The following is a 23,502-nucleotide window of genomic DNA, read 5'->3' as shown; positions in this document are numbered from 1 at the left end:
TTGACGGTGTTTCCGCAGCACGCGCACGAGCTGCTGAAGGCGGCGCAGCAGCGCTCCGGGCGCCCGAGCTTCTTCCAGGACTTCGTGACCAAGGTGCAGCGCAACCTGGCCGAGGCCCGCAAGGACAACGACTTCATCTACCACGAGCGTATCCCCGATCCCAAGACGCTGCCACCCGTCGGCAAAGCGGCCCTCGCCAAGCCCTCTGCCCTGCCCGACAGGCTGAGCTCCGGCTTTAAAGGTGAGTCTTTTCAGCAGCTGCGGGGGCAACAGTCTTTTCAGCAGCTGCGGGGGCAACAGTCTTTTCAGCAGCTGCGGGGGCAGCAGTCTTTTCAGCAGCTGCGGGGGCAGCAGTCTTTTCAGCAGCTGCGGGGGCAGCAGTCTTTTCAGCAGCTGCGGGGGCAGCAGTCTTTTCAGCAGCTGCGCGGGCAGTAGCCTTTTCAGCAGCTGCGCGGGCAGCAGCCTTTTCAGCAGCTGCGCGGGCAGCAGCCTTTTCAGCAGCTGCGCGGGCAGCAGCCTTTTCAGCAGCTGCGCGGGCAGCAGCCTTTTCAGCAGCTGCGCGGGCAGCAGCCTTTTCAGCAGCTGCGCGGGCAGCAGCCTTTTCAGCAGCTGCGGGGGCAGCAGCCTTTTCAGCAGCTGCGGGGGCAGCAGCCTTTTCAGCAGCTGCGGGGGCAGCAGCCTTTTCAGCAGCTGCGGGGGCAGCAGCCTTTTCAGCAGCTGCGGGGGCAGCAGCCTTTTCAGCAGCTGCGGGGGCAGCAGCCTTTTCAGCAGCTGCGGGGGCAGCAGCCTTTTCAGCAGCTGCGGGGGCAGCAGCCTTTTCAGCAGCTGCGGGGGCAGCAGCCTTTTCAGCAGCTGCGGGGGCAGCAGCCTTTTCAGCAGCTGCGGGGGCAGCAGCCTTTTCAGCAGCTGCGGGGGCAGCAGCCTTTTCAGCAGCTGCGGGGGCAGCAGCCTTTTCAGCAGCTGCGGGGGCAGCAGCCTTTTCAGCAGCTGCGGGGGCAGCAGCCTTTTCAGCAGCTGCGGGGGCAGCAGCCTTTTCAGCAGCTGCGGGGGCAGCAGCCTTTTCAGCAGCTGCGGGGGCAGCAGCCTTTTCAGCAGCTGCGGGGGCAGCAGCCTTTTCAGCAGCTGCGGGGGCAGCAGCCTTTTCAGCAGCTGCGGGGGCAGCAGCCTTTTCAGCAGCTGCGGGGGGCAGCAGCCTTTTCAGCAGCTGCGGGGGCAGCAGCCTTTTCAGCAGCTGCGGGGGCAGCAGCCTTTTCAGCAGCTGCGGGGGGCAGCAGCCTTTTCAGCAGCTGCGGGGGCAGCAGCCTTTTCAGCAGCTGCGGGGGCAGCAGCCTTTTCAGCAGCTGCGGGGGCAGCAGCCTTTTCAGCAGCTGCGGGGGCAGCAGCCTTTTCAGCAGCTGCGGGGGCAGCAGCCTTTTCAGCAGCTGCGGGGGCAGCAGCCTTTTCAGCAGCTGCGGGGGCAGCAGTCTTTTCAGCAGCTGCGGGGGCAGCAGCCTTTTCAGCAGCTGCGGGGGCAGCAGCCTTTTCAGCAGCTGCGGGGGCAGCAGCCTTTTCAGCAGCTGCGGGGGCAGCAGCCTTTTCAGCAGCTGCGGGGGCAGCAGCCTTTTCAGCAGCTGCGGGGGCAGCAGCCTTTTCAGCAGCTGCGGGGGCAGCAGCCTTTTCAGCAGCTGCGGGGGCAGCAGTCTTTTCAGCAGCTGCGGGGGCAGCAGTCTTTTCAGCAGCTGCGGGGGCAGCAGTCTTTTCAGCAGCTGCGGGGGCAGCAGTCTTTTCAGCAGCTGCGGGGGCAGCAGTCTTTTCAGCAGCTGCGGGGGCAGCAGTCTTTTCAGCAGCTGCGGGGGCAGCAGTCTTTTCAGCAGGTGCGGGGGCAGCAGTCTTTTCAGCAGGTGCGGGGGCAGCAGTCTTTTCAGCAGGTGCGGGGGCAGCAGTCTTTTCAGCAGGTGCGGGGGCACCAGTCTTTTCAGCAGGTGCGGGGGCACCAGTCTTTTCAGCAGGTGCGGGGGCACCAGTCTTTTCAGCAGGTGCGGGGGCACCAGTCTTTTCAGCAGGTGCGGGGGCACCAGTCTTTTCAGCAGGTGCGGGGGCACCAGTCTTTTCAGCAGGTGCGGGGGCACCAGTCTTTTCAGCAGGTGCGGGGGCACCAGTCTTTTCAGCAGGTGCGGGGGCACCAGTCTTTTCAGCAGGTGCGGGGGCACCAGTCTTTTCAGCAGGTGCGGGGGCACCAGTCTTTTCAGCAGGTGCGGGGGCACCAGTCTTTTCAGCAGGTGCGGGGGCACCAGTCTTTTCAGCAGGTGCGGGGGCACCAGTCTTTTCAGCAGGTGCGGGGGCACCAGTCTTTTCAGCAGGTGCGGGGGCAGCAGTCTTTTCAGCAGGTGCGGGGGCAGCAGTCTTTTCAGCAGGTGCGGGGGCAGCAGTCTTTTCAGCAGGTGCGGGGGCACCAGTCTTTTCAGCAGGTGCGGGGGCAGCAGTCTTTTCAGCAGGTGCGGGGGCAGCAGTCTTTTCAGCAGGTGCGGGGGCAGCAGTCTTTTCAGCAGGTGCGGGGGCAGCAGTCTTTTCAGCAGGTGCGGGGGCAGCAGTCTTTTCAGCAGGTGCGGGGGCAGCAGTCTTTTCAGCAGGTGCGGGGGCACCAGTCTTTTCAGCAGGTGCGGGGGCACCAGTCTTTTCAGCAGGTGCGGGGGCACCAGTCTTTTCAGCAGGTGCGGGGGCACCAGTCTTTTCAGCAGGTGCGGGGGGCACCAGTCTTTTCAGCAGGTGCGGGGGCACCAGTCTTTTCAGCAGGTGCGGGGGCACCAGTCTTTTCAGCAGGTGCGGGGGCACCAGTCTTTTCAGCAGGTGCGGGGGCACCAGTCTTTTCAGCAGGTGCGGGGGCACCAGTCTTTTCAGCAGGTGCGGGGGCACCAGTCTTTTCAGCAGGTGCGGGGGCACCAGTCTTTTCAGCAGGTGCGGGGGCACCAGTCTTTTCAGCAGGTGCGGGGGCACCAGTCTTTTCAGCAGGTGCGGGGGCACCAGTCTTTTCAGCAGGTGCGGGGGCACCAGTCTTTTCAGCAGGTGCGGGGGCACCAGTCTTTTCAGCAGGTGCGGGGGCACCAGTCTTTTCAGCAGGTGCGGGGGGCACCAGTCTTTTCAGCAGGTGCGGGGGGCACCAGTCTTTTCAGCAGGTGCGGGGGCACCAGTCTTTTCAGCAGGTGCGGGGGCACCAGTCTTTTCAGCAGGTGCGGGGGCACCAGTCTTTTCAGCAGGTGCGGGGGCACCAGTCTTTTCAGCAGGTGCGGGGGCACCAGTCTTTTCAGCAGGTGCGGGGGCACCAGTCTTTTCAGCAGGTGCGGGGGCACCAGTCTTTTCAGCAGGTGCGGGGGCACCAGTCTTTTCAGCAGGTGCGGGGGCACCAGTCTTTTCAGCAGGTGCGGGGGCACCAGTCTTTTCAGCAGGTGCGGGGGCACCAGTCTTTTCAGCAGGTGCGGGGGCACCAGTCTTTTCAGCAGGTGCGGGGGCACCAGTCTTTTCAGCAGGTGCGGGGGCACCAGTCTTTTCAGCAGGTGCGGGGGCACCAGTCTTTTCAGCAGGTGCGGGGGCAGCAGTCTTTTCAGCAGGTGCGGGGGCACCAGTCTTTTCAGCAGGTGCGGGGGCACCAGTCTTTTCAGCAGGTGCGGGGGCACCAGTCTTTTCAGCAGGTGCGGGGGCACCAGTCTTTTCAGCAGGTGCGGGGGCACCAGTCTTTTCAGCAGGTGCGGGGGGCACCAGTCTTTTCAGCAGGTGCGGGGGCACCAGTCTTTTCAGCAGGTGCGGGGGCACCAGTCTTTTCAGCAGGTGCGGGGGCACCAGTCTTTTCAGCAGGTGCGGGGGCACCAGTCTTTTCAGCAGGTGCGGGGGCACCAGTCTTTTCAGCAGGTGCGGGGGCACCAGTCTTTTCAGCAGGTGCGGGGGCACCAGTCTTTTCAGCAGGTGCGGGGGCACCAGTCTTTTCAGCAGGTGCGGGGGCACCAGTCTTTTCAGCAGGTGCGGGGGCACCAGTCTTTTCAGCAGGTGCGGGGGCACCAGTCTTTTCAGCAGGTGCGGGGGCACCAGTCTTTTCAGCAGGTGCGGGGGCACCAGTCTTTTCAGCAGGTGCGGGGGCACCAGTCTTTTCAGCAGGTGCGGGGGCACCAGTCTTTTCAGCAGGTGCGGGGGCACCAGTCTTTTCAGCAGGTGCGGGGGCACCAGTCTTTTCAGCAGGTGCGGGGGCACCAGTCTTTTCAGCAGGTGCGGGGGCACCAGTCTTTTCAGCAGGTGCGGGGGCACCAGTCTTTTCAGCAGGTGCGGGGGCACCAGTCTTTTCAGCAGGTGCGGGGGCACCAGTCTTTTCAGCAGGTGCGGGGGCACCAGTCTTTTCAGCAGGTGCGGGGGCACCAGTCTTTTCAGCAGGTGCGGGGGCACCAGTCTTTTCAGCAGGTGCGGGGGGCACCAGTCTTTTCAGCAGCTGCGGGGGGCAGCAGTCTTTTCAGCAGCTGCGGGGGGCAGCAGTCTTTTTCAGCAGCTGCGGGGGGCAGCAGTCTTTTTCAGCAGCTGCGGGGGGCAGCAGTCTTTTTCAGCAGCTGCGGGGGGCAACAGTCTGGATGATTGACTGATGTGGCCTTGTAACCCTAACCAAAACGGCCTTGCTCTGCTGTTACTGCGAACGGCTGAAAGCAAGGGGAAACTACAGCTGTAAATTTTCCCGAGGGCATGCAGCTTTACTGTACGGTTAAATGATGACGACGTCCTCTTGAGTAAAATATTCCAGAAGTAAAATAATCCCCCATTTGGATCTCCGGGCGGGGACTACTCAAGAGGACATCGTCATCGGCAGAAAGAAAACTGGCGTTCTGCGAATCGGAGTGTGGAATGTCAGATCACTTAATCGGGCAGGTAGGTTAGAAAATTTAAAAAGGGAAATGGATAGGTTAAAGTTAGATATAGTGGGAATTAGTGAACTTCCGTGGCAGGAGGAACAAGACTTCTGGTCAGGTGAATACAGGGTTATAAATACAAAATCGAACAGGGGTAATGCAGGAGTAGGATTAATAATGAATAAAAAAATAGGAGTGCGAGTAAGCTACTACAAAAAGCACAGTGAACGCATTATTGTGGCCAAGATAGACACGAAGCCCACACCTACTACAGTAGTACAAGTTTATATGCTAACTAGCTCTGATTATTCAGGTAGTGAAGGGAGACGAAAATTTAAGTCGTGGGTGACTGGAATTCAAGAGTAGGAAAAGGGAGAGAAGGAAACATAGTAGGTGAATATGGATTGGGGGTAAGAAGTGAAAGAGGAAGCCGCCTGGTAGAATTTTGCACAGAGCATAACTTAATCATAGCGAACACTTGGTTCAAGAATCGTGAAAGAAGGTTGTATACATGGAAGAGCCCTGGAGATACTAAAAGGTATCAGATAGATTATATAATAGTAAGACAGAGGTTTAGGAACCAGGTTTTAAATTGTAAGACATTTCCAGGGGCAGATGTGAATTCTGACCACAATCTATTGGTTATGAACTGTAGATTAAAACTGAAGAAACTGCAAAAAGGTGGGAATTTAAGGAGATGGGACCTGGATAAACTGACAGAACCAGAGATTGTACAGAGTTTCAGGGAGAGTGTTAGGGAATAATTGACAGGAATGAGGGAAAGAGATACAGTAGAAAGAAATAAAATTCTATGTACTGACTTGGCAGAAAATCGTAAGAAATTTTGGTCTTATGTCAAAGCGGTAGGTGGATCAAAACAAAATGTCCAGACACTCTGTGACCAAAATGGTACTGAAACAGAGGATGACAGACTAAAGGCCGATATACCAAATGTCTTTTTTCAAAGCTGTTTCACAGAGGAAGACTGCACTGTACTTCCTTCTCTAGATTGTCGCACAGATGACAAAATGGTAGATATCGAAATAGACGACAGAGGGATAGAGAAACAATTAAAATCGCTCAAAAGACGAAAGGCCGCTGGACCTGATGGAATACCAGTTCGATTTTACACAGAGTACGCGAAGGAACTTGCCTCCCTTCTTGCAGCGGTGTACCGTAGGTCTCTAGAAGAGCGTAGCATTCCAAAGGATTGGAAAAGGGCACAGGTCATCCCCGTTATCAAGAAGGCACATGTCATTTCCCCTTTTTTTTCCCAAGAAGGGACGTCGAACAGATGTGCAGAACTATAGACCTATATCTCTAACATCGATCAGTTGTAGAATTTTGGAGCGTGTATTATGTTGGAATATAATGACTTTTCTGGAGACTAGAAATCTACTCTGTAGGAATCAGCACGGGTTTTGAGAAAGACGATTGTGTGAAACCCAGCTCATGCTATTCGTCCACGAGACTCAGAGGGCCATAGACACAGGTTCCCATTTAGATGCCGTGTTTATTGACTTCTGCAAGGCGCTCGATACAGTTCCCCACAGTCATTTAATGAAGAAAGTAAGAGCATATGGACTATAAGACCAATTGTGTGATTGGATTGAAGAGTTCCTAGATAACAGAACGCAGCATGTCATTCTCAATGGAGAGAAGTCTTCCGGAGTAAGAGTGATTTCAGGTGTTCCGCAGGGGAGTGTCGTAGGACCGTTGCTATTCACAATATACATAAATGACCTTGTGAATGACATCGGAAGTTCACTGAGGCTTTTTGCTTGGTATATTGCGAGGTTGTAACAATGAAAAATTGTACTGACATGCAGGAGGATCTGCAACGAATTGACGCATTGTGCAGGGAATTGCAATTGAATCTCAATGTAGACACGTGTAATGTGGTGCGAATACATAGAAAGAAAGATCCTTTATCGTTTAGCTACAATATAGCAGGTAAGAAACTGAAGCAGTTAACTCCATAAATTATCTGGGAGTAGGCATTAGGAGTGATTTAAAATGGAATGATCATATAAAGTTGATCGTCGGTAAAGCAGATGCCAGACTGAGATTCATTGGAAGAATTCTAAGGAAATGCAATCCAAAAACAAAGGAAGTAAATTACAGTACACTTGTTAGCCCACTGCTTGAATATTGCCCACCAGTGTGGGATCTGTATCAGATAGGGTTGATAGAAGAGACAGAGAAGATCCAACGCAGAGCAGCGCGCTTCGTTACAGGATCATTTAGTAATCACAAAAGTGTTACGGAGATGATAGATAAACTCCAGTGGAAGACTCTGCAGAAGAGACGCTCAGTAGCTCGGTACGGGCTTTTGTTGAAGTTTCGAGAACATACCTTCACCGAGGAGTCGAGCAGTATATTGCTCCCTCCTACGTATATTTTGCAGAGAGACCATGAGGATAAAATCAGAGAGATTAGAGTCCACACAGAGGCATACCGACCCTCTTTCTTTCCACAAACAATACGAGACTGGAATGGAAAGGAGAACCGATAGAGGTACTCAAGGTACCCTCCGCCACACACTGTCAGGTGGCTTGTGGAGTATGGATGTAAATGTAGATGAAGAATGGGTAGCTTTGAGGGAAGAAATAGTGAAGGCAGCAATGGATCTAGTTGGTAAAAAGACAAGGGCTAGTAGAAATCCTTGGATAACCGAAGAAATCTTCAATTTAATTGATGAAAGGAGAAAATACAAAAATGCAGTAAATGAAGCAGGCAAAAAGGAATACAAACGTCTCAAAAATGAGATCAACAGGAAGTGCAAAATATCTAAGCAGGGATGGCTGGAGGACAAATGTAAGGATGTAGAGGCTTATCTCACCAGGGGTAAGATAGATACTGCCTACAGGAAAATTAAAGAGGCCTTTGGAGAAAAGAGAGCCACTTGTATGAATATCAAGAGCTCAGATGGAAACCCAGTGCTAAGCAAAGAAGGGAAAGCAGAAGCGTGGAAGGAGTATATAGAGGATCTATACAAGAGCGAGGTACTTGAGGACAATATTATGGAAATGGAAGAGGATGTAGATGAAGATGAAATAGGAGATACGATACTGAGTGAAGAGTTTGACAGAGCACTGAAAGACCCGAGCCGAAACAAGGCCCCAGGAGTAGACAACATTGCATTAGAACTACTGACGGTCTTGGGAGAGCCAGTCCTGACAAAACTCTACCATCTGGTGCGTAAGATGTATGAGACAGGCGAAATACCCTCAGATTTCAAGAATAATATAATAATTCCAATCCCAAAGAAAGCAGGTGTTGACAGATATGAAAATTACCGAACTATCAGTTGAATAAGTCACGGCTGAAAAATACTAATGCGAATTCCTTACAGGCAAATGGAAAAACTTGTAGAAGCCGACCTCGGGGGAAGATCAGTTTGTATTCTGTAGAAATGTTGCAACATGTGAGGCAATACTGACCGTACAACTTACGTTAGAAGATAGATTAAGGAAAGGCAAACCTACGTTTCTAGCATTTGTAGACTTTAGAAATCTTTTGACAATGTTGACTGGAATACTCTCTATCAAATTCTGAAGGTGGCAGGGGTAAAATACAGGGAGCGAAAGGCTATTTACAATTTGTACAGGAACCAGATGGCAGTTACAAGAGTTGAGGGGCATGAAAGGGAAGCAGTGGTTTGGAAGGAAGTGAGACAGGGTCGTAGTCTCTCCCCGATGTTATTCAATCTGTATATTGAGCAAGCAGTAAAGAGAACAAAAGAAAAACTCGGAGTAGGAATTAAAATCCGTGGAGAAGAAATAAAAACTTTGAGGTTCGCCGATGACATTGTAATTCTGTCAGAGACAGCAAAGGACTGAACGGAATGCACAGTGTCTTGAAAGGAGGATATAAGATGAAATAACTGATGATGGTCGAAGTAGAGGGGATATAAAATGTAGACTGGCAATAGCAAGAAAAGCGTTTCTGAAGAATAGAAATTTGTTAACATTGAGTATAGATTTAAGTGTCAGGAAGTCGTTTCTGAAAGTATTTGTATGGAGTGTAGCCATGTATGGAAGTGAAACATGGATGATAAATAGTTTGGACAAGAAGAGAATAGAAGCTTTTGAAATGTGGTGCTACAGAAGAATGTTGAAGATTAGATGGGTAGATCACATAACTAATGAGGAGGTATTGAATAGAATTGGGGAGAAGAGCAGCTTATGGCACAACTTGACTAGAAGAAGGGACCAGTTGGTAGGACATGTTCTGAGGCATCAAGGGATCACCAATTTGGTATTGGAGGGCAGCGTGGAGGGTAAAAATTGTAGAGGGAGACCAAGAGATGAATACACTAAGCAGATTCAGAAGGATGTAGGTTGCAGTAGGTACTGGGGGATGAAGAAGCTTGCACATGATAGAGTAGCATGGAGAGCTGCATCAAACCAGTCTCAGGACTGAAGACCACAACAACAACAAAAACAACAGGAAGAATGAAAGTGACGGCAGTTGGTCAGGCGACTGACTTTGCTCGCCAGTGGTAAGAGATAAATTCTGTGTTCTAGCCACCTTCTCCAAGATTTCCACTCACAGGAAATCACTGTGCAATACACAGTCTGACTTCGTGTATACGAAATTAGAAAATGACTAAGTTTCATGATGAAAGTGTAATGCACAAGTGTACTTGAGATTTTATGAATGATGTTCTCAAAAACAATTGTAACTACTTATTTTGGGGTTTACAAGTTATCTTCAAATGTCTGTATGAAATGTCATTCATCAAAGGACTTTTACATTGATAAAATTTATTTTTTTGAGAACATAAGTTGCACAAAAGATGTGAATGGTTTAAAGTTATTTCCATCAACTACTTGTACGTGTGAGAAAGTAGAACCGTGTCGGGCACAGCGCAGTGGAGGCTGAGATGTCTGGTTGGCACACAGTCTGCAGACTCCATTCTCACGGTTAATTTACTTACATTCCACTGCCCGAATTAGTACGTCTAGTTTCAAGTTATTTTTATCTAAAAAAATTCCCAGAAAAGCATGTTTAGTCAGTTATACTGTTTTAGGTAAATGCAGTATCTTCATATTGAGGAACTAGGAATACAGTAGAGAGTAAATTGGCCATTCAATCTTCTCCTGGTTTATATTGCCACACCTCTAACTGGCCCAAATCTTTGTGTAACTTACAAGCTAAATATGTGAATGGTTTAAAGTTATTTCCATCAACTACTTGTACGTGTGAGAAAGTAGAACTTATAGGCTTAATGGTTACGGGTGTTTGTATATATGTATCGGTTTCGGTTTGCAGACTTGTTTGCCGAATTGGTGCCCATCGCCGTTCACCAGGCACTGGCTGCGTACGACGTCAGGAAGGCCGAAATCGTCAACTCCGAAGTGACGAAGCTGCGGGAGTCGACACAGTTCCTCAACAGGTAGGCCCGCAGCGAGTGAGTGCCCGCTTTGTAAATGTGTGTCTGCACGTTGAAGTGAGCGGGTCGATGTCAGTTGTGCGGTTCGTCGGTATTGTATCTCGGCCATCGGACACCCAGTTTCAGTTGGAGTGTCACAGCTAAGCTCTCTCTCTCTCTCTCTCTCTCTCTCTCTCTCTCTCTCTCTCTCTCTCTCTCTCTCTCTCTCTCTCTCTCTAAGAGTAAGTTAGTAGCTAATTGCAAAAATTAATCTGGTCTTTTTCCTCATAATTTTGAGCATTCTAGAAACTTTAGCCATGAGGTGTGCAGTTTTGGTCACTCAAACTAACCAAAACAAGTCTGAGTTATATAGCTTCTTTGTGTGTGCGTTGTGGGGGGGTGGGGGCAGAGAGAATGTCTGACCTTACATTTTAACTACAACTTTGACTGTAATTCTTCTGCTAATTATTGTTTGTAAATCAAATCTGAGCAGGTAAATGTCTCTTTGTGATTCTGTAATGAATTAAAGAGACCCTTTTTTTCAGTGTAAGCAACAACATGAAGAAATAAAGAAGCTGATGGAAGAAGAGGGTGTGCATCATTCTGGGAAAAAGAGTTCACAGTAGACATTTTGATGCCTACATACATATACGTATATGTTCTTGTTTTTGTACCAATAAAATATCTCACTTTTACTTGTAACATGTAGACTAGTTAATATCCAGCCTATTGTTGTTGCAGATCTAGAATATAGTGGTGTTTTCAGTTGAACACAGAAAGCTTTTTGTATAAAAGTTTACAGAATTAGGCCAAAAAATGAGATATTCTTGTTTCTCTGGCAGCATAGTTGTGTGTGTAAAGCAGCGAAAACAAATCAAAATATTGCTCGACGAAGAAACTGGTGGTGGTGGTGGTGGTGGTGGTGGTGGTGGTGGTGGTGGCAGCAGCAGCTTATGTGCACTGCTCGGTACAATTTTTACTGTCAACATTTCTTTTTACTATATTGTGAAAGAGGGCACCGACTAAACAAAAATGTAATACCTGTTTGCAGGTGACATTCATAACTTTGCATGCAGTGAATCAGTGACTTCAAATAAATAGCCTCTACAAACAATGTGACAGAAAAACACAATAACATGTCCCAACAGTGCCTATCACACACTGTTATCCTAAATGAGGACTTCTCATCGTTCTTTTTGTGAGATCCAAACTAAAATATATTTGCCTAAACGAGGATCAGTATCACATTAACACACCTCGGAAAATGCTGGAAATTGTGTGATACGTCTGTTAAGTCGTTTGTATATTCCTGACGATAAACCAGTCGTGTACTAGATACGTTTAGTACGCAGGTATTCGTCATCAGTTTGTCACGAAAAACTTTTCGCGTACTGAGGGCTCTCTGAAGTGTGTAGGAATTAGTGACTAATATCTGCTAATTATGTGCAAAATCTTTCTCTATTAATGTAACAATTAACACCGAACATTACACATCTTTCAGCGTTTTGCAGTTCTGCGGTCCGCTACATTTCCGGCGAAGAGGCAAATTCGAGCTTATCCGGAGATTATTTGTGAGTGGAAGGAGGGAGGATTTGCATAGTACCAATTCAAATATAGGTCTAGTTGTGATCTCTCATTATTGTGGTCCCAGGAGGAATAGAAAGGAATTATTCTTCAATTTGAGAGGCGTTTGGCCCAATCGCAGTAATGATACTGTATTAATGATGTTAAAATCTGACTGCATTAAAACTGACAAGTGTTTTAAGAACAAGCTTCCATCTCCAGACACTGCGTCACGAGGGTCAGAATATCTCAGATCGGCCCGTAGAAAATCCGTACTGCGGTCACACCGCAGCGTACCGTGCTCCCTGCCCGAGCGGCCGACTCCTAGCGGCAGACCTCGACTGTGTCGCCGGTAGCTCGTAAGTGGACCGTTTCGGCAGAAGAATCCAGCTGGTGTGCCTCTGTGGCTGTGCGACTGTGGACGGTCAGATCGTGGATGTACGCGTGCAGTGTAGGTGGCGTAGCCCAAAAATTTTACTTACTTAGATGTGTGCTCTTATTCGTCGAGATATTCCGAGTCTTGTGATCGAGTGTGTCTGAAGATGGAAGCTCGTTCTTCACAGATGTTTGATGTGATCAGGTTTTAATGTGATTAACATTATTGATATAGTTTGCCACAATTATTCTTTTAAATTCTTAAATAACAGCTGAGACATCACTTCCGTGAAGCTACGGACAGAATTAAAGAAGTTATTTCCCTTACGTTTCGTTACGTGTAAAGACCCCATTTGGAAAGCGCAGAGTTCAAATGGGTGTTAGAATAAAGAATGTCTGGCTGGTGACGTACAGTCTGAAAATATTCAGTACAGTAGCATCCTTTCTTTTCAGGATAGGTATATTTTTGTCACATCACCAGAATTCTCCTATTATTTCGAGTACAGGTATTAAAAACATTTAGAGTAAATAGGCATGGAGCACTGTAGGGTTAGGATAATACGTATGATGGGGTAGTGGCAGCCGCTTGCCTAATAAGCAGGCTGATGTGTGGCGCAGACACGAGTGACAAAAGTCTGTTTACCAGCTTTTGAGCTCTGGCTCTTTCGGTAGTAGAAAGTACACACAAATACAGGAAAACAGCAGCTCGATAGCTAGTGAACGCGGTTCTGTCTCATCTGGTTGTGCACCACACATTTCACTCTGTAGGTGAGTAGTTGCATTTTCCTTATTATCTGCATTGTTCCATCGGGGAACTTCCGTTCTTATACTGTTCTTGTTGTTGTTGTTGTTGTTGTTTTCTTCAGTCCAGGGACTGGTTTGATGCAGCTCTCCATGCTACTCTATCCTGTGCAAGCTTCTTCATCTCCCAGTACCTACTGCAACCTACATCCTTCTGAATCTGCTTAGTGTATTCATCTCTTGGTCTCCCTCTACGATTTTTACCCTCCAAGCTGCCCTCCAATACTAAATTGGTGATCCCTTGATGCCTCAAAACATGTCCTACCAACTGATCCCTTCTTCTGGTCAAGTTGTGCCACAAACTTCTCTTCTCCCCAATCCTATTCAATACCTCCTCATTAGTTACGTGATCTACCCACCTAATCTTCAACATTCTTCTGTAGCACCACATTTCAAAAGCTCCTATTCTCTTCTTGTCCAAACTATTTATCGTCCATGTTTCACTTCCATACATGGCTACACTCCATACAAATACTTTCAGAAACGACTTCCTGACACTTAAATCTATACTCAATGTTAACAAATTTCTCTTCTTCAGAAACGCTTTCCTTGCCATTGCCAGTCTACATTTTATATCCTCTCTAATTCGACCATCATCAGTTATTTTGCTCCCCAAATAGCAAACCTCCTTTACTACTTTAAGTGTCTCATTTCCTAATCTAATTCCCTCAGCATCACCTGACTTAATTCGACTACATTCCATTATCCTCGTTTTGCTTTTGTTGATGTTCATCTAATACCCTCCTTTCAAGACACTGTCCATTCCGTTCAACTGCCCTTCCAAGTCCTTTGCTGTCTCTGACAGAATTACAATGTCATCGGCAAACCTCAATGTTTTTATTTCTTCTCCATGGATTTCAATACCTACTCCGAATTTTTCTTTTGTTTCCGTTACTGGTTGCTCAATATACAGATTGAAAAACATTGGGGAGAGGCTACAACCCTGTCTCACTCCCTTCTCAACCACTGCTTCCCTTTCGTGCCCCTCGACTCTTATAACTGCCATCTGGTTCCTGTACAAATTGTAAATAGCCTTTCGCTCCCTGTATTTTACCCCTGCCACCTTTAGAATTTGAAAGAGTATTCCAGTCAACATTGTCAAAAGCTTTCTCTAAGTCTACAAATGCTAGAAACGTAGGTTCGCCTTTCCTTAATCTTTCTTGTAAGATAAGTCGTAAGGTCAGTATTGCCTCACATGTTCCAGTATTTCTACGGAATCCAAACTGATCTTCCCCGAGGTCGGCTTCTACTAGTTTTTCCATTCGTCTGTAAAGAATTCGTGTTAGTATTTTGCAGCTGTGGCTTATTAAACTGATTGTCCGGGTATTTTCACATCTGTCAACACCTGCTTTCTTTGGGATTGGAACTATTATATTCTTCTTGAAGTCTGAGGGTATTTCGCCTGTTTCATACTTATTGCTCACCAGATGGTAGAGTTTTGTCAGGGTTGGTTCTCCCAAGGCCGTCAGTAGTTCCAATGGAATGTTGTCTACTCCCGGGGCCTTGTTTCGACTCAGGTCTTTCAGTGCTCTGTCAAACTCTTCACTCAGTATCGTATCTCCCATTTCATCTTCATCTTCATCTACATCCTCTTCCATTTCCATAATATTGTCCTCAAGTACATCGTTCTTGTATAGACCCTGTATGTACTCCTTCCATCTTTCTGCTTTCTCTTCTTTGCTTAGAACTGGGTTTCCATCTGAGCTCTTGATATTTATATAAGTGGTTCTGTTTTCTCCAAAGGTCTCTTTAATTTTCCTGTAGGCAGTATCTATCTTACCCCTAGTGAGATAAGCCTCTACATCCTTACATTTGTCCCCTAGCCATCCCTGCTTAGCCGTTTTGCACTTCCTGTCGATCTCATTTTTGAGACATTTGTATTCCTTTTTGCCTGCTTCATTTACTGCATTTTTATATTTTCTCCTTTCGTCAATTAAATGCAATATTTCTTCTGTTACCCAAGGATTTCTACTAGCCCTCGTCTTTTTACCTACTTGATCCTCTGCTGCCTTCACTACTTCATCCCTCAAAGCTACCCATTATTCTTCTACTGTATTTCTTTCCCCCATTCCTGTCAATTGTTCCCTTATGCTCTCCCTGAAACTCTGTACAACCTCTGGTTCTGTCAGTTTATCCAGGTCCCATCTCCTTAAATTCCCACCTTTTTGCAGTTTCTTCAGTTTTAATCTACAGGTCATAACCAATAGATTGTGGTCAGTGTCCACATCTGCCCCTGGAAATGTCTTACAATTTAAAACCTGGGTCCTAAATCTCTGTCTTACCATTATATAATCTATCTGATACCTTTTAGTATCTCCAGGATTCTTCCATGCATACAACCTTCTTTCATGATTCTTAAACCAAGTGTTAGCTACGATTAAGTTGTGCTCTGTGCAAAATTCTACCAGGCAGCTTCCTCTTTCATTTCTTACCCCCAATCCATATTCACCTACTATGTTTGCTTCTCTCCCTTTTCCTACTACCGAATTCAAGTCACCCATGACTATTAAATTTTCGTCCCCCTTCACTATCTGAATAATTTCTTTTATTTCATCATACATTTCTTCAATTTCTTCGTCATCTGCAGAGCTAGTTGGCATATAAACGTGTAATACTATAATAGGTGTGGGCTTCGCATCTATCTTGGCCACAATAATGCGTTCACTATGCTGTTTGTAGTAGCTTACCCGCATTCCTATTGTCCTATTCATTATTAAACCTACTCCTGCATTACCCCTATTTGACTTTGTATTTATAACCCTGTATTCACCTGACCAGAAGTCTTGTTCCTCCTGCCATCAAACTTCACTAATTCCCACTATATCTAACTTTAACTTATCCATTTCCCTTTTTAAATTTTCTAACCTACCTGCCCGATTAAGTGATCTGACATTCCACGCTCCAATCCGTAGAATGCCAGTTTTCTTTCTCCTGATAACGACATCCTCTTGAGTAGTCCCCGCCCGGAGATCCGAATGGGGGACTATTTTACTTCCGGAATATTTTACCCAAGAGGATGCCATCATCATTTAATCATACAGTAAAGCTGCATGCCCTCGTTTTCAGCCGTTCGCAGTACCAGCACAGCAAGGCCATTTTGGTTAGTGTTACAAGGCCAGATCAGTCAATCATCCAGACTGTTGCCCCTGCAACTACTGAAAAGGCTGCTGCCCCTCTTCAGGAACCACACGTTTGTCTGGCCTCTCAACAGATACCCCACCGTTGTGGTTGCACCTACGGTACGGCTATCTGTATCGCTGAGGCACGCAAGCCTCCCCACCAATGGCAAGGTCCATGGTTCATGGAGGGAGGCTTATACTGTTAGGACAGGTATTTCTTCACAACAACATAGAACCATTTAGCACCTCCCTTAATATGTGCACTTTGTTCATCTTAGTAATTAATTACATACTAGGCATACTTAAGTGAAAAGAGGCGATTTTTACAAGACTTCGAATGAATTTACACCTTCCTGAAAATTTTATGCTTTTACGCTGCGTGTGCGTGCGTGCGTGCGCGCGCTGGGATTATCGATGTCAGCTGTATCGGGACATAATGCGGAATGGGCGGCAACGAGTGAAAATGTGTACTGCACCGGGATTCGAACCCGAGACCTCGTGCTTACTAGGCAGGTGCATTTAGCACTGTGCCTCCTGGCGCACTGTATTATCGCAGCTGCACAGACTATCTCGGCGTACCTCGCGGCCGACCCACGTTCCCGCCGAGCGCCACCTCTCTGCAGTCCCTGTCCGTTTCCTCCACGCTCGCTACTCTGAGATTCACGCAGGTGCTCGGGCGTACTTGTGCTTCCACACCGAAGGAGGTGGATCTGTCGTCCGTCGAGGCTAATCTGTTTTACGAATGCGCGGTATCTGTTCTTGTCGATATATCTGTCGTTATTTGACACGTCCGGTGTAGGTCTTCAGAAAATTATTTCGAGCTAGATGCCGATATGCTGATGGAAGGGTGTTTAATTTTTAAATAACTGTCCTGCTGTTTTCACGATTTATTGAAGTTTACACTGTGCACTAGCCTGTCACTAAAGCACGACTTCTGCACCGTATTAATTCTGTAATACTATCTCATTCACAGGCTCGATTGCCGTGTGCATTGTGTGAATTGTCGGAACGTTCTCGGAACTGTGTTAAAAGTAGTGGAAAAATGAGAGCTCACGGGGATAAAGGGGGAGGCAATGTTTGAAAGTGCGTGGCAGGTTGAAATTTTGTGGCACGTCGGGTCCCAAACCCGGAACCTGGCGTTTCACGGGCGAGCTCTTACCGACTAGACGCGCGTCCTCGCAGTTCCCCGTCTCACGGTACTTCTCCTGCCTTCCGGACTAAACACGCACGTCCTTTTGCATTCTTTGTGAGTCTGGCACTACTGGCAGAAAGGACATTGTGGAGAAGTGACTTAATAACAGTCTGCGGTGCAAACACGAGTTTGGGATTATACGAATCCGGTAAGCTGTCTATCTTATTACGACACGAGTATTCGAAGGAGGGAGCAATCTTTTTCTGTGTAGATAGCCCGGTCCTGATTTAAAGGAGAATAGTGATAGTTATGTACAATGTTTGGTGTTTTCCTTTCCTCTTGCCATTTTCCTGTTTCACTATTCGTGTTTGGATTCTGATCACTGATTTGTTACACACAGTATCCAGATGAGTGACATGCCAGTCAAACCCCCTCCTGAAGCTACACCTGTGTTGGCAGACAGGCTGACTGGTAAGTGAAACAAATTTGTAAAATGGAAATAATTCGGGAAGTTGCCAGATGTGCTGCATGTCACGCAGTCACGGTGAGTAAACTAACGTCGTAAACAGAAAAACAGATTAAGTTGTTAAATATTTCTCCAGCGACTTGTGAAACCTGTTACTCGGGTACCACTAAACACCAACTTCAGCAAAGTGAGCATAGCCTGCCACAGTAAAACTAAAAAAAACTTTTCCCCTGCTTAATCATCCTATTCTGACGCCACTGGAACTCTGCAGTTGACTCGTACCTTTCAGATCGGGAGTGTAACAGTTTGACGAGTGACAAACGAGAAGTTGGAGGGTCTGGACGCGCTCCACAAACTGGTTCTGGTGCAGCAGTCACTTCTGGTCGTGACTTCGAAGCTCCCGCGTCGCCGGCACTTTTCCGTACGTGCGTCGCGTTCGGTTTCTACCGTGTAACGGTGTCGTTCTGTGCCTTACAAAATTGTGATACATGAAAAATGCCACAGAAAAGAGTTCGTTCTACTAGTAACAATCCTTTGCGTCGAGGTGTGCCTCCGAGCAGCTGGGCGCTCGAGTTACTACGGAGAACTCGCGAGTTTTAGTAGCGGGAGTAAGAATACGTAAGTATTTGTCGATAGTCGTCAATTCCTGCCGATAGCGTAGTGGAATGCACGTCGAAAACTCTCAGAATTAATTTGACGACAGTAGTAAGTAGCATATTGTTACTGGAAAAGTTGAGAGATGTAGGCACACGCTGTAAGGATTCCGAAATGTCCGGATCAGATAATGTACTTTTAACAATGCCCGGAAAGAAGGAAAAGCAGCCTCACCTTGTCACCATCTTAGATTCTTTCCAGGCTGATGCAGTTCACACCAGTATTTGTGGTAACTACAGTAGGAAAGAGGATCCTACAGTAGTAAAGTTGCTAGCGTTGTTGAAAGAAAGTGAACTTTTCAGGGGTGGGAAATATCACTAAATATTGTGCCGAAAACTGAGAGTTTCTGTTACAGACCCCCAGACGGACGCAAAGGCCCGTTAGAAATGGCGCGTATTGTAATAGCTCGAAGCATATTTTCACATAAAATTTTGGGCGACGGCATTCGTTCCGTAATACGGCTAGACGAATTGTGGGTTAATACCGGGGAAGCTGTCAGTAAATACTAGACGGATAACACCGCGAGTGGTAGTGGTTGTCAGCCGACTGGGAGAGGAGTGAGATTAATTGTGGTCTGTGAAGATTCTTCCATTGGTTTTGCTCCAGATGAACTTCTAGTCTTTTGGTCCCAAAAGACAGGTGACTGCCATCGAGACGTGGACCAAACGTGATTTTTCGACTGGTTCCGGAATTTTTTTAAAACTGTTTTGTGTCCTTACAACAGTCGTAATGGACAGTGCTCCATATCGTTCACAAATACCGAACAGAGCCCCGACCACAAACAACTGCTGAGGAAGTACGGTGCAGTGGTTACAAACACGAAATATTGCTGCAGATATTAGCACGACAGAGACTCCGTTACATTTGCTCGTTAGAGAAAATAAAACCTGTTCGGCCTACACACGTAATAGACAAAATCGTCACGGAGCGGCATTGTACTGTAGTAAGCTTACCACCATACAACTGCCATTTTGACGACATTGAATTAGTGCAGACTGATGTGGAAGTATCTGTAAGGAGCAATACCAAGTCCTTTACAACAAAAGAGGTGGAGAGGCTGTCACTTGAAGCTCTCGAGACTGAGTATGCAGCCTCGTGGAGAAAAAAAGTCGAGTGTGTCGAACAACGTAGACAGTACCCCTGAAGAACTAATCAATTGTCTTGGTGGTGACAACAGTGAAGGTGTTTCTGGTGCCGATTCCGATAACAGCGACAATGAGGCATCGGATGGAATTTTGCCACTGTCACTGTACATTGGCGAGTGAAAAGCTACGGATATCGGATATTGATTGCAACACTCATAATAAAACATAAGAGTTAGAAATTACAATTTCGGTTGTTATTTATTTTGTAAACTACATATCGTATTGTTTTCGAGATACCGACGATCGTCAAATGCTTATTTCCTGTATTTCTTGGCTCTGTTGTCAAAAGTGTGTGCTTTGTTATACTGATATCTACAGTATTGTGTGGTTATTTATTTGCTGTCATTGGTAACAACTCTAAAACGAATTCTCTGCTTACTAGCTTACATTTACGAGACAGAACGGATCGTCTGCTACGAGTATAGAGGCTGTTGTTGCAACGTTTCTGTTGCAGTGTAGCCAATCTAACTTGAGACAATGTGAATTGTCAGGCGCAGTGTTCCACTGGCAAAGTTATACTGTGACTCGTTACTCTTTCTCGAATCTCACGTAATGACACTACACCACGCGGGAAACCTAATCACTCGATTAACAAGAGTAGTAGGAGGAAACTGTCGACCTGTATTCGAAATAAATCTTACCGAATCCTTTAAGTGTCGTAACTATTAATCTGCATTCCAGAAAGTGTACATTGCCATCAGTATCGATACAAAATCACGTTATTATGTTGCCTAGCTGATAGTACCTCCAGCCAATCGAAACCAGTGACAGCCTCAGAAAAAGTTAGCAGATAAGTGGATGAAAATGCTGTAAAGAATGCCCGATAAAAACAGACCTGTCCAAAACCTCATCCTAATCACTTGTTTCTAACAAATGAATAAAACTGATGTATGCAGAGTTAATTTAGTATAGGATGTGTCTGTGTGTGAATGTCTTGCACTTCATATACAACGTGCTACATCTGACGAAATATATTATCAGTACAATACATAAAGAATGAAATTGTCTTTACAAAATTAAAATTCTCTCTTTAAATAAATTTCAGACCCCGGTGTTTAGGAATCTCTCGACTTTAGACCGTGACTTAGCATTACACGTGTATCCATCATTCTGTCAAGGTCTTTTACAACTTGTAGAAATTAAGTGAACAGAATAATAGTCAACAACGCAGGAAAAGACAGATTGCTACTTACCGTAAAGAAGACACGCTAAGCAGCAGACAAGCACAATCGAGACACTTAAATAAAGTGTCTTTTATTTGTGCAACTTAATGGGCCTTCTTTATGGTAAGTAGCAATCTGTCTGTTCCTACACTATTGATATTCCTGCTTGGAGTTTCAGAATAATAGTCGGTATTATTTCTTACCTGTGCTGAAATAATGAGTACATTTCAGCTAATTTATAATACTTTCCTCTCTGCTGTATTTTCTGTAGACATTTATCATTCTTCTTAAGCATTATTGGTAGAAGAAAAATGCAATCAAATTTCTGTTCAAGGTATGAGGTTTGTCATTTTTATTTTTTTTAAACTTTTTTTCCTGTAGCCAAATGGTTAGCATCGTTGCAATGCAAAGTGTGTGCTGCTGTAATAAGTTTACTATGGTGTGTCTGAGGTCCACTATAATGATATTGTTCTTTGGATTTGTGGAAAAGGTAAGTGTGTGTGGGTGGTTTAACGTTACAAGAGTCTGCCGTTCTGGAGTTCCGTCATTAAATGGTTCGAATGTGTAGCATGTAAAGCATACAACTGTACTGTTCGTGCAAAAATATTGCGGTCGATAAATGAGAATATGTACGTTTCTACACAAAACTGAAAGTAGTAGATTGTGTGGAAATAGGGCTGTGTTCAGAAGGGATAAGTAATTCTTAAATTATGGAGGTTATTTGGAGCCCAGAAACTGTTCATTTCACTAGGAAGTGACAAGTCACATAGCGCTATGCGCATACCTTCGAGGTATAAGTTCAGTATGGAAAACATTATGTAAAGTCGTGTAAAAAATGAGGTGTAAAACCATTTTTAGATTTTTGCTGTGAAAGTGCCCTTCTCAGTTATTCGGTTACCAGTCAGGCAGAGTACAGGATTTCTCCAGACAGGAAGCCACAGGTCCAGTATTGCGTCACTGCATCTGCTGTCTACTGCCTTGGCAGTTTAGGCTGCAGATAGTTCTGCATCAAATGTATCCCGATACCTGTCTCGAATATTGCCAATTTGTCTTACACAGTTGAATGTAATTGTATAGTGCAGAAATTCAACAAAAAAGAGAAATAAAATATGTTATATCTAGTATTTTCCGTAATGAAACACCTTCGATAATACTGCCAGGGAAGTATAGCAAATAAAAAATTGTTGTATATATTTTTCCATTGTAAATTGAAATTCAACATTTGACACAGTTTTGTTTTTCCACAAACTCTGCATTTTTGAACTTGCTGTTTTTTAAAAACAAATTTGGCTACACATTCTGAAACAAGCTATATTACACAAGTTCTCACCATTAAATTCACTTGCTCACTGTCTCATAACACGGCTGAAAAATTAATTTGGTCAGTGTGCTGACGTATATGTGGTGAGCTAGGGCCTTTAAAAACAGAGCAGCACACACGGAAAGTGCTTACGAGGCGCCAAACACAAAGCACTGGAGCTGAACGGACCGACACGCAGACAGATTTCTATTGTTTGGAGCTTTTAGGCAGTTTCTTGGCCGAGAGAAAGGAGCAGATAAAAAAATGAAGATGCATTGCTAATAGAAAGCAAAAGAATTTGTGTCAAATCCAAGTGTACAAAATATACAGTATACGAGAGACTCAAATCCTAGCATGTTACGAACTGCAGTTAAGATAATAAAAGTTGACTGATAAAATAGCACACTTGCATATCAGTAAAATGCAATAAGACAGGAAAAATATGAGTAACAAATTGACAGAGAAAAAAATTAACATAAATACCGAAAAGAATATGTTCCTGTCCCTGAACTATGCACTCTCTACACATATTGATTGTCATCTCACTGAAGAAATAAGGGAAGGAAACTTTTTAAGAATAAGATACTAAATTTAGAGGGCTTTAGAAGCAAAAAAATAACAAACCGGAAACACCGACAAAAGAAGGGAGAAAGACAATACTCGAAGGAAACGGAGTACTGGAAAAATAGACCTACCGGGGTGCTAGTAAATAAAAACTGTATCGATTCTCGCACTTCTGCGTACTGACGAACACGAGTTTGAGGTCCGAGGCTCATTTTATTGGCATCCCTCGAACAAATACAAAAATACTAGACATTTACTAGCTGTGGGGCACCACGTGCCCAAAATGTAGGCTCCTGAGTGTGTGTACCCAATAGGAGTGGCAGAGTCCTCGAGAACTGCTGAGCTGCTGCCTCCCTGAAACTGACCCGGAGGCCAGTCTGGAGGAGGAGGAGGAGGTGGGGGGGGGGGGGGGAGTTACATAAACACACACACACACTCTCTCTCTCTCTCTCTCTCTCTCTCTCTCTCTCTCTCTCTCTCTCTCTCTCTCTGCAGTGATTTTAAACTATCTTGCCTGCTGCGTGGCTTATGCTCTGCGGGCCACTTATCAGCAGCTGTTTTGACTGCTCCTAAAGCAGTGATAATTATATCTGAGCAGTTGACCTCTAACAGCCACGACACTCGGCAGGAGAACTACCGCAAAGATAAGAGGAACTAATTTGTCTTTTACGTTTTGTCTGCCAGCTCCCGTCTGTCGTAATGCGGAGCGAATGTGCACGTCTGTGAAGGGTTTATCTGTCTGTTGTACAACTGACAATTACTACTTGTGGACTGTTACAAAACAGTGCACGTATAACTGTACAACTTGCAGACACCTTTTTAAGTATCTCAATTTGTTTCTCTCTCTCTCTCTCTCTCTCTCTCTCTCTCTCTCTCCCCTCTCTCTCTCTCTCTCTCTCTCTCTCTCTCTCTCTCTACACATTTACACATTCATTGATTTTGTTGCTGACAAAAAAAAAAATAGTTTCAAGTGAACTGTGATTT

The 23,502-nt window shown here is 46.0% G+C and overlaps 1 protein-coding gene across 10 annotated transcripts in view; it reads left to right on the top strand.

Annotated features, from left to right (window-relative positions):
* The window catches only part of LOC124718930 (programmed cell death 6-interacting protein), a 147,802-nt gene that overhangs the window by 49,304 nt on the left and 74,996 nt on the right, over nucleotides 1-23,502 (top strand). For all 10 annotated transcript variants that reach the window (XM_047244590.1, XM_047244589.1, XM_047244586.1 and 7 more), the window contains exons 7-8: nucleotides 19-241; nucleotides 10,137-10,260. In XM_047244590.1, the coding sequence (XP_047100546.1) occupies nucleotides 19-241; nucleotides 10,137-10,260 (347 nt within the window). The remainder of the gene's footprint in view (nucleotides 1-18; nucleotides 242-10,136; nucleotides 10,261-23,502) is intronic.

The sequence above is a fragment of the Schistocerca piceifrons genome, chromosome 10, assembly GCF_021461385.2.
Source record: "Schistocerca piceifrons isolate TAMUIC-IGC-003096 chromosome 10, iqSchPice1.1, whole genome shotgun sequence".
NCBI lineage: Eukaryota > Metazoa > Arthropoda > Insecta > Orthoptera > Acrididae > Schistocerca > Schistocerca piceifrons.
This window is presented reverse-complemented; position numbering and strand designations above follow the sequence as displayed.